General features: G+C 41.0%; 1 protein-coding gene across 1 annotated transcript; it reads right to left on the reverse strand.

Annotated features, from left to right (window-relative positions):
* Positions 1–1,173: 1,173 nt before the first annotated feature.
* GAL3ST2 (galactose-3-O-sulfotransferase 2) lies at positions 1,174–6,624 on the reverse strand. Its single transcript, XM_048506909.1, is given in 6 exon segments — positions 1,174–1,392; positions 1,394–1,553; positions 2,388–2,833; positions 4,554–4,824; positions 5,761–5,846; positions 6,574–6,624. Coding segments are annotated over 6 exon segments (1,233 nt in total).
* Between the last annotated feature and the right edge of the window lie 5,538 nt (positions 6,625–12,162).

Here is a 12,162-nt window from a genome sequence, read left to right on the forward strand (position 1 = left end):
CAGGAAGGAGCCAGTTATATTTTTATATATGCTCTGGCCTTCTTTAGATGACCCAGTATGCCTCCAGTTGTTTCCTTTCCTTTTTCCTCTCTACCAACCTTGGCCTGTAGCAGGAGTGGGGGGGAAGCTACAGACACTTCCTTAGATGTGTTCTGCAGGATGACTCTCCTCCTGCTGCAGTTTTGCTCCATCTACACCTGGGCAGGTCTGAGCTTGCAAAACAGGCTGCCCTGCTTGGATATACAGAGCGCATTATTGCCAGGACATGGCCAGCTGCACCATGACTACCCAGACTTCAAGTGGCGCTGGCACATTTTACCTTTTGCATGATGGCACTTAGATTCTGGCTGCAGAAAGCCCGTGTCTGTGGCGAGCCTTCAGCTCTTATCTGCTCACAGTCGCTTTCAAGGGAAAGAATCATGACAACTGTGAGCATAATCCTGTCCACTATTCATGCATTTAGAAAGCAAATGATTATTTTTTTTTACAGAGGCATTTTGGGCACAAAAAACAAGTGAACCAAAAGTGCACAGCACATACTGCTTAACATCCATCTCATACACAGAGTCACCTGTTTGTGTAAATAGGACAGTATATTTTTTACCTTGTGTGTACAGCTTCAGTATGCACATGTGTAACCTTAAAATCCAGTGTTAACATTCTTGTGTACCAAAGGCATGTGTACCAAAGGTATGTGTTTTGTCCTGTTCACACAAAATGGTGACCTCAAGTACTAGGAAGAAAAGTTGCGAGTAGCACAAGCTCCCATTATATGCAGCTGGTGCACCAAAATGAACATCTGAAAAGGTCTACCAGTACAGGTCAATGGGTTGAAACTTGATTTTTTGGGGCAGTAGTTTAGCAGTAGTGAAGGGCCAGGGTCTCTTCCACCACTGAGACTTGAAACTTGATTGGTGGGTTCCCTCAGTGTATGCCAGCATGTAATATATTCACTGAGAATCTATCTAAACACCCACTATCATCTCACACGAATGAAGTATGTTCTGTGTCTGAGTAAAGGGTTTTTGAATGGGTCCTGGAGTGCTGTTGAATCACCCAAGCAAAAGAGCAAGCAAGCCCTTGCCTTTATATATAAGGTGGTCCTCAGCTTTCTATGATATGACAACATGTTATATGGCTCTTATTGGTAAACATATCAGCTGAACAGGGAAATCAGTCTGTAGGTTTTCCTGTCTTATGAGGAAACTGTTGTCTGTACAAGTGTGACACATACTGGACCTCAGGCATGATCATCCTTCGGCAGATTTTTATTGTCATATTGTCTAAATCTTGTTTGAGATTGTAGCCCAAGATATTGGCAACCCCTGATTGATAGGGTTTCAATGTTTTGTCTTTAATTTTGCTTTTATCAACTGCTGTTTTCTCAAAAAGGGCATGTTTCCATCAGTTCCTGCTGCCTCTTCTGCAGAAGTTTCACTTCCTGGTACAAGGATGGTAGGCTCATCATGTTATGAATCTTAATCCAAAAGGTATTGTTGAAATGTTTGTAAAGTTTCCAATCAAGTGCACACCAGTCTTTCACCTTTTCCTGACTCTCTGGGCCACTCCCCACTCACCATAAGCCACGGGGTCACCTCTTTAAAAGACACGAGGAGGATGGACGTTCCCCACATCACCAGCGCCCACTGCGCAGCTGCCCTTAATTTGCCGCTCTCCCACCTCCTTGTCGCGCGGCAAATTAGGTCCTCTGAAAAGAGCAACATTTTCAAAAACCCCGCAGGTGCCGCAGGGGGGTGGGGAACCTCGGCTGTTTACGCAGGCGGCTGCCGATTTTGTGCTCTGGCCAGCTGGGCAGCTTCCGGCCAATCAGGAAACAAGGAACCCCATTTGCTGTTGTTTAGGGAGGGTGTCCTGTCAGAAAGTGCTTTCCCGGAAACTGAGACGTTATTGCGCAACAAGGCGATGCGCAGCGACATTGCTCTTTTTTGCTGCTTTTTTTTTGCTCGAGCTCCACTGTTTTGCGAAAGCTTGGCGAAAGTGCCGCTGAAGCCGCGGGGTTGTCGGGCGGTGTAGAACCCGGAAACTGATAATTTACTTTCATTTTTCTGCCTCAAGCAATTTGCAACAGGTAGTGACGTCAGCATGTGCAGGCGATCTCTAAAAAACAATGCGTTCAGGCTTATCCAAAGCCGAACTTTTCGGGTCAGCCAATCAAAATGGAGCCCCGCCTTCGGCTGGCTGCAACTCCCACGTGTAAATGGTGCACACGCGTGCCAGCCAATCAGAACGCTCGATTGCCTCTTTGACTCTTGATGTGGAACCCCGCGCTATTTCCTGAATGGAAAATGAGTGGGGAACAAATGTCTCCGTTGTCAAAAACCACGGAGGCTTTTCTATGAGGGGTCACTGCTGGGTTGCACTCAGACGAGGTAAGTGGGGAGTGGCCCTCTGGAGTCAAGGTCTGAACACTTTCTAGGCTCCTGGTGTTCAGCTTGAAATAAACCACACCATCCAAATCCCAACACAAAGTGTTCTGCAGAAGGATCATGGACTCATCGAAGTAATTAGCAATCAGTATCAGATGGAAATTCTGCTCAATGTTCTGTATGATGGATTGGACATAGTAATCGTCATCCTCTGCATTGTTGTCATAGCCAAAGTCAAACCACATGTTGTTCCTTGCGTGGATGTTATAGATCTTTACATTCAGATCGTAGTATGTCCATGGAGACGACAGAAATTCATTCACATTGCTGGAGTTTTTAAACGCTGGTGAATAGTTTTTGTAATAAACGTAGGAGGATTCCAGCGATAAAATTGGATCCCTCAGGATAGTAAAATAGAAGGTATCTTTTGGCATTACCTTCCTTACCTGTTTAATAAAAGACAGACAAATGTGAGCATTGTCTTAGCTGTTACTTGGCTTTTCAAAATATTGGTTTAGGCTTTGGAACCAGTAAAATTATGGAAGGCTTCTCTCTGGGAATTTAACTTACAGTTTCAAGAGAGATAAGGAATGGAATGGAGTCAAACACTGGTGCAGATGGGGGCCAGGAGCTTTAAGGCCAGGGAATTTTGTCCTTGCATTCTATCTCATTAGGGCAAGGAAGAAGTGGGGAGGGGGCTGCTTGATTCTGAGCACATACTGGCTCAAAGTGGTCACGTAATCAGCAACCAGTATCAGCTGCTGGCAGTTTGGCATAAAGCAAGATCCTTTGTTCTAGTTTGTACCATTTGGTCAACCCCTTGTGGATTACTGTCCTTTGGGTCATCCTTCTGTCTGGGTTGTGCCTTACATGGCCAGAATATCTGCTCTTGGACTTTGCACTTTCAAAAGTTTAGCTGGATTCTATGTTTCAGTCTGGTCAGGCAACATCTGGATCAGAGGACCAAAAAGCCTACCTAAGTATTTTAATTTAGCTAATTATATTTTATTGTTTTCTTCCTTTCCCTTCTATTTGGATACTTTTTGCACATTTATTTTAATAAGCATTATTAACTATACTTCTGTGATGCTGTTTAGGTTTGGGGGCTTCAATCTAAATCCAGTGTCTTGGCATACATCGGCTACAATTACCACAGTAATTGTTTTTGGTGGCTTATTATCCTGGGCAGTGAGGATTGACTCCCAATGTTGTGTTTTGTTTTGCCCTAAGCTGTTACTACCACTTGAAAGGTGCGCCAGATGTTCTTGGCATGTCAAGGCAGACCACAGAGGTCCAGTTTTGTCATCTCCATATAGGGTCAGACATTTTGTAAAGAATTTATTTTTATTGTTTAATTTATATTTGCATGTATTAGCTGCCCTAGACCACAGTCTCAGGGCAGATTACAATAAAACATGCAACATTAAAATCATGACAACAAAAACACAATTAAACCCAATTTTAAAAAATCACAATAAAACTCCATTTTAGGAAACACAATAAAACCCCATTCTAAAAACCCAGACACAATCTAAAATCTCACATGAGAAGAAGGGTTGATATACCATAAGAAACTTGTGCTAAAATGAAGAATGAAATTGTATATAGTGATATCCATTGGTTGAAGTGGACAGAAATGGACAAATTATTGGCAAATGTTTCCTCAATGAACATAATTACAACAAAACCTGTTACCCACTATTATTGGCTAAGGTGGTTATATTTTCACAGAAGGCTTAATTAGTACTAGGATAAATGGTTTATGCAGGCCGAACAATGTTTAATTGAACAATTTGGTTAACAACAAACCTGAATTTTATTTTCCATGTTTATTTTCCATGTTTAGAATTTATAAATATATAGCCTTACTGAGCCACGGGCTGGATTTCATGATCATTTCACAGATTATACAGAGGCAAACCCAAATTTCCCATTAAGGCTCCTGGAATCTCCTCTGATAGCTTACCCTGTGTTAGAAAACTGCTGGTAGTTTGGCATAAAGCAAGATCCTTTGTCCTAATTTGTACCTTTTGGTCAGTCCTTTTCCTCCTGGCATTGTGACCACTTGAAAGAGAACCTAAACCAATGTTTGAATACTGACCCACGGTTTAGAGAACCTTTGCTCTAAACAACAGCAATTATGAAGGATTTCTTTTGTGTTCTTACCCTTGGCAAATTAAATCTCAAGTGGTTGCCCATGATGTTGAAGTTTTGGCCAATAGTTTTGAACTCCTCAACAAAAGCTGTTTTGAAGAGGCTAGGATACCCCAGATTGACATGAGGTGCATGCGCAAGGGCCACAGTGAGATTGTGTTTCTCTGAGAAGTTGAAGAGGATATTCAAGACTGTGCTGCTAGCAGTTTTGTGTGTCTTCAGGTACATGACATTTGTTGTGGGTAGACAGTGTGTGATGTCCTGGGTAAAGGTAGGCCACAGCCTGCACCAATATAAAATAGAACAAACATGAGGAAGATGGTTCATTTTAATCTTCTTTCAAAAACTACCTTTCCCACTACTTGCTACCACAACATTTTTCTCTGTTCTGTTTTGCACTTCTTCGTGGATATGATGGCCAGCCTTTAATATGATCTGCTTTAATATGACCTGTGATGGAATACTACTGTAAAACCTAGCAGCATCACACCTACATGGTAAAAAGGAACTTTGATCAAATGGACTTTGATCTGCCAGATGGGGAAACCAAAAGGCCATGGAAATGTTCCCAGGAGATGCCCAAATAACGCACTTGTCTGTCACAACCAGTCATGAAAGTGTTAACTATGTGTTTATAAACAGGATGTTGAGGTCACATTCTGATGAGCTGACCTATTGATTAGCTATTGGCCAGCTTGATAGCCATTGCTTACATGTTTGTGAGCATGTATACCTGCAGTTATAAAGTTAACTTTCTTTCTTTGTTCTCATACTCTCAGTTCTTGCCATGTGCTGAGACAATTGTAAACATTGTAAATCTGTACATCTCGGTACAGTATAGTATTTATTGTTTTTTTCCATGTTACCCTACCCTTTTAGCTAGTAAACCTTTTTACTGAGCAGTTCACTAGTATCTGGGTCTTTATGGGTATCTGCTAAACTCTGCTAATAATGTATACCCACCAACACAACCTCTTCCCTCCCCTCCCTTGCATGCCACCCCTCCCTCCCCTCCTCCCTCCCTTCCCTTACATGCCACTCCTCCCTCCCTCCCTCTCCCTCCCTTCCCTCTCCCTTCACTAGGGTGGGTGGGCCATGTCCAGAAGCCGGGCCCCCTCCCTCCCCTCCCTTGCATGCCACCTCTCACTTCCTCCCTGAACGCATCCGATTTAAATTGGTTCCCCACTTCTACTGTAGCTATTAGAGAAAGTAGACCTACTTGATCAACTTTTCATCCATTTGAAGGAATCCTGCTAGGAAAACAAATCCCAGCCAAAAAGAAAGACACATAATTTTTTTTAATACCTGGAATAGAACCAAGATATAGTCAGTATTTTCTAATATGATCATATATTTTAAAATGTTGGAACACAAACTTACATAGATTTTATACCAGCTAACTGATTAAAGATAATGGTTTTCCCCAAAGAATCCTGGGAATGTAGCTGGCTTCTCCAGCAGAATTTCCTACTGCCTTCCACAGAAAAATAGTTTCAAAGGAGAAAGGAAATAATCATAAACTCATCTGTGGCAAACATATGCCTGAGGTTATATTTAAAATAGTCACTGATATGCAGGCCTTAGAATCACCAGGATCCAGGTAGGATCAAGAGTTCTCCAAGAATTACAACTGATTTCCAGATTACAGAGATCAGTTGTCCTGGAAGAAATGGCAGATTAAGAAGGCAGAATCTAGAATATCACCAGCCCACTGTACTCTTTCCCCTCCCCAATCTTCAGCATATCCAAGCCTTCCCTTCCATCAATCTCCAGGAACTTCCCAAGCTGGAGATGGCAACCCTAAATACATTTGAAACAAAATGGAAGAGATGAAGCCTGAGAAAAGTCATAGACCTTTATATGCAAAGTAGGAAAATAAAACACTAAGATTATTCATTGCAATCCTTTGGAGGGTTACACCCTTCTAAACCTATTACCACCCAGATCAGTGCATGGACCATGCCAAGGCCTTGAATCTACCAGAGGATTTCTGTGGATGAAAGAATTGTGCCTATGGGATGCCCCCCCTCACCACCTGCAGCCCCAGATATTCCCTTCCTGTTATTGATGTGTGCTCCTTCATCTCAACTACACATAGATTTTGGTCCTGTGACATTCAGAGACAGGAAAAACTAGCCAAAGTATATGCCTCCTTTATGCTTTTTTCATAGCATTAACTCACCTCTGAATGAACAGAATCAGTAGTAATCACATAGGGAAAACTGCAAGGAATGTGACTACTTGAAGGCTAACATACAATTGATTCTAGCTGAAACAATAGTTGGTGGCACCCTTTCCCTTTGCAGCAACAATGACGTGGCCATTAATGTCTTTTTCCTTTTTTTATAAACCTAATTGCACAATTATGATCATGCAAAAACTAGCTCCCTCCTCCCTGCTCCTCTTATCAAACACTTGTATTGCCACGCAACAAGCAACAGCAGTCTCAACTCACCCACAAGGAGTGGCTGATGCCTGGACCTCAGGCAGCAGCAGACGGTACAGTGACTGTCATTATTCAGCAGTGGAGGGAAAGGGTGAGCGCGTGAGAGTAACAGCCACACTCCACTCTTTTATTTTTACCTGTTCTGTGTAAGCCCTGCCTCAAAGCAGTGTGGTGATTGCCTTGAAGTGAGTAATGCTAAAACTCAAGTTTTAAAACTCAAGAGGAGGAGGGAGCTAGTGGCACAGGACTGAGGGTTAGGAAAGGTGAAGGGGTTGTCCCCTTAGGAGGGTGCTATTAACCCTTGCATGCTGAGGCAGGCATCTGGAAAGAGGAGCAGGATGAGGAGGGAGATGATGATGCAGGGCCAAGGAGGAAGGAAAGGCAGGAGGGGTTTGCTGCTAACCTTCCAACAGTTTTCTAGAGCCCATTGTATTTGTTCGTACAATGGGCTTTACTTCTAGAGGAAAAAAATGTTTTTTGCCACTCCATGAGAAAAAAAACAAAAAGAAGTAGCACCTTAAAGAATAACAGATTTACTGAAGAACAAACCTCAGTGGGCTGGAGTTCACTTTGACAGATACTTGAAATTAACACTTATATGTCTTGTACAAAAAAATCACAAATTATACCTCTTGCACAACATTGCCATTTTACCTACATCACAACCCACTGTGAGGACTCCATGGGCTCTTCCAGCCAAGGCTTCTTAGTAGAGTTCCCCTCTTATTTTGGACTTGGTTGTTTTGTTAATTACCCTCTTTTATGGCCAGAGGTTCTGCAAGTTGGCGAGCCTCATAAAGGCACCTGGGTCGAGTCATGACACTGGAATTCCCAGGAATGAAGTGTGTTGCTGCAAGGAAAGCAGAACAAGTGCAATCTCCCTCAGCTAGATGGCATGTCACCCTCAATAACAAAAGACGTTTCAACACTGGAGACACCGTCCAGTATTCTGACAAACCCCAGAGGAGTCTGCCCAGCCCAAGGATGTTGTTGGTTCATCAATCAAACCCTGGATCCTCTTCCTCCTTTTTTTAAACTTCACCAAGATGGACACTCAAGTAATTCATTTGCCCTACATCCAATTTCAGGAGTTAGGTGACCTCATCAAGGCTTTTGCATTCATGTAGATCTAGCTCACTTTAACGTAACTAAATGTTGTTAATCATTCAGGCTCTTTGTGCCCATACAGATTTGACTCACAATAGCCTAATCAAGATATTTTCCCCTCACAGATGTTTGACAGCAATTAACTTTCAACCAGCCAGTGAGATTTAAACTTTTTATCTTGATTCAATCGAAAATTGGAATGATTTTTTTTACCACATGATCAGTAATTAATGAAGTATAGAAAAGTTTTGCAAGAGTGAGAGGTGGCTGTTGGGGGGCCTGGTGTTTTGAACACATGGATAATGAATTTTGAACATGTCTGGAAGAAAGATAAGGGATGTGGGGGAAGCAGCTTTGGTCAAGTGCTTCAGACATTTAACATCCTGATCATACAGATCAGTGGTAGAAAATAGAATCTCTGCAGTCATAGGCTACTGGATCATACCACCCAGAAAAATTCCTCAGACCTAATTCTGTGGGAGGACAGGCAAGTGATTTAAACATACATTTTCTGCCTTAAACAAATGTATTCAATTGGGCCAAAAATCTGTTGAAAATCACTTTCATCATACTTCAGAATGTTCACTTTCTCTCTTTGTACATCTTGAAATATACATACTTGCTCTAAAAAAAGGCTTGCTAATAGACTTGCTGCTGAATAATATAAGAATTAGAATCATATGCTGGTTTTATTCAAAGGAAGTATGACTTGATTGGCATCACAGGCTAGCTGTCATATATTTGAGAAAGAACCTTTCAAACTGACTAGAAATGGAAACCACCCATATATCAAAATGCTCCATTTAATCTTATTCATATGACTGAAAAGTAGCTTAACACACATTTCCATCTTCAACTTAAGCAAGGCACTGTTGCTTCACAGAAATTCAAACTAAGGACTGTTATTAGTATTAATTTACTGACTTTAACATGCCATTTCTTGACAGACGTGAATCAGTTAGAAGCAGAAACAGTACATAACAACTATTATTTGTTATAACAAAAGCACACTCCAGGACTTCATACTACATTTGACAGTGTGAAGTTGAAGTTTCACACTATAAATCCACAGACCCTCACACTTTCATTACAGAATCTGAATAACAACTCAGAATTCCATGCTGCCTAATTCACATTCCACACCATTTTGCTGCCTTCTTTCCACTGTACGCTTAATAAGCACACAAGGGCTTTTCTAGAGTTAATGACTGCAGATCAGAATGTGAATGAAACCATCAATTTGAAACATGTGAGATTCCAATTTTAAGAATAATGTAGAAGTAGATTTGCTGGATCCAAATTCTAAAAAAACCAAGTGACACTCCTGACCCACAGCACTGGTTTCCTGCATCCTGGCCAGTTCCTACTTCTACAGGGGTGTGACAGCCTGTACCTGCTCAGAAATGCATGGACACAAATTTAATGTTGTCATTACTATCACCACTGTTCATCCTCCAAACCACACTATTTCAAGCAACCAACCTTTATCTATAGGATTCATACGCATTCCTTACCAAGGAATTTTTAGGTCAAGAGCTGGCTATATTTGACCCTTGCCTTGTGCATCACAGAATTCTACCCTGTTGCCTAGGTGAGACAATCAGGATGGACTCTGTTGCCTTGGAAACCCTGATGGCAGGGACTCTCAAGGCACAGATAGCTTTAAAAGGGCATTTGACAGATTAATGGAAGACAGGGTCTATCAGCAGCTGCAAGTCATGGTGACTAAAGGGAACCTCCACATCAGAAGCAGTAAAACTCTGAATGCCAGTGCCAGGAAGCAACACCAGAGGAAGGTCAACCCCTATGCCCTGTTGTTGGACCCTCCAGAGTAACTGATTGATCACTATGTGAAACAGGAAGCTGGATTAAAGGGACCACTGGTCTGATCCAGCAGGGCTTTTCTTCTGTTCTTAATGACTATCTAAACTAACAACTATTCCATAGTCATTTAAAGGTTATTGCCTGTTATTGCATATTCTGCTTTTTTGACCTCATTTTGCATTTAAGCAAATACTAATAGCCATCTCTGTATTATGGTGAGCAGCAGTATCAGAATTTCTCCATTCCCAACAAGATCAGTCCACCTTCTGCACGGAATCTTAAATATTGTCTTAAGTTCCTAAACATTGATACAATGCATATAATGCAATATGTCAAAGACTATACTGCAATAGTAATCAAACAGGTAAACATTTTTTTATCTGCACCTTATCTAAAATTTATAATTTCTAAGTTATTTGAAATTGTTACTACTATCTCAACAATGCACAGGAAAAACCCTGAAATGAAATGAAAAAATGGTAAAATGGGCACAAGACCAAGAAATATTGATAGAGCAATGGACTGAATACGGGGCGAGCATATTCAGATATACTCAAAACATGAAACTATGGGAGAATAATCTCAAGTTATTTTATAGAAGCTATATTACACCAGTTAGTGTTGTCAAAAATAAATAAGAACAGCTCACCATTATGCTGGAAGTACAAGAAATGTGAACTAATTAATAAATACTGGGAGATGATCCATTCCCAGATTTTGAGTATTATTGGGGCACAATTCCCACGTCAACCCATGGTTTATCTGCTAGGTCCTGTGTTCTCCCACAGTGAGGCAGTACAGAAACATTCACACCTGATTCTTTCATCTGACAACTGCGGCTAGGATAGTACTTGCTACCATGTTTCCCCGAAAATAAGACAGTGTCTTATATTAATTTTTGCTCCCAAAGATGTGCTATGTCTTATTTTCAGGAAATGTCTTATTTTTCTGTGTTCTGTTCATCGGGCATGCTTTCAAACAAAAACTTTGCTACGTCTTACTTTCAGGGATGCCTTATATTTTGCACTTCAGCAAAACCTCTACTACTTCTTATTTTCAGGGGATGTCTTATATTGGGGGGAACAGGGTATGTTATGGGAGTCAGAAAAAATACCAACCCAGGGTGAATGGATAGACAAGGTAAATCAACTTTATACAATTGACAGAATGGCACATTGGTTAAGGAATCAAACTGATGACAAATATAATTGGTCATTGTGGAAGAAATACATTAGTTCGAGTTACACTGTAAATAAAGTAAATAGTACAAATACTTTTTTAACAGAAGGAATTTGGTGATCTAGACTGCATTGTTGGTGATGTGTACCGAATTGAGTGTTAACTGTACACCATTATATGAGGATTTGCAATTTTATAATATGCAACAAAAGAATGTTAAATTGGTTACTAAAATTAGAGGTATTTTTTCCTGATATAAGATGTTTGAATATGTAATATATGACAGATAAAATGAAGTTCAGCTATATTTTCTGTGGCAGGAGATAACACATTCTTATGTTCTATGGTTGAATTTATTGTGATATTTTTGATTTGAATAAAATAAAACTTTATTAAAAAAAGATTTTTAGGGTTAGTAGTCAAACGAGTGGTGTCACAGCACCCTCTAGTGGCAGAAGTCAGGCTCTATTTTCCTGAGAAGTGAGATCTGACTTTAAAAAGCTTATGCCAGAATGTTAGTCTTCAAGGTGCCACCAGATTTCTTCGACCCCCCCCCCCCACCAAGTCTTTCACCTTCATTCATATTTTTATCAAGTGCACTTATTGTCTGTAGCCCACCATCTACCTGTGTCTCATTGATGAAATACTGTTTCAAGGACATTTAATATGCAGTCCAAAGGAAGGAGCTAAGCTACATTGGAAGCGGTGGTTGGGTTCCGTTGGCGTCAGTGCCACCAGCACTGTGCAAGATTAGTGCTTGCTTCTTTTCACCACTACACCACACTGGCTCTCAGCTAGGTCAGGGCACACAAAGAAAGCTTATGTCACAGTAATTGGCTGTTCTTTAAGGTGCCACAAGACTGTTACCACCAATAGTGTATTTAATTTCCAAATATCAGAAGTTGATTCAGGAGGGAATGTAGTGGGGGAGTGGAAGAACAGCTACATGCATCCAACTGTCTTGCCATAGCTGGGAGAGCAAGTACCTGCTTACATGAGGGGGCTACATGAAACACAACCCTTCTTGTCTAACCAACCTTAAGTACCAAAAAATGTTTAATGATA

The sequence above is a fragment of the Sphaerodactylus townsendi genome, linkage group LG08 (genome assembly GCF_021028975.2).
Source record: "Sphaerodactylus townsendi isolate TG3544 linkage group LG08, MPM_Stown_v2.3, whole genome shotgun sequence".
In the NCBI taxonomy this organism is placed as follows: domain Eukaryota; kingdom Metazoa; phylum Chordata; class Lepidosauria; order Squamata; family Sphaerodactylidae; genus Sphaerodactylus; species Sphaerodactylus townsendi.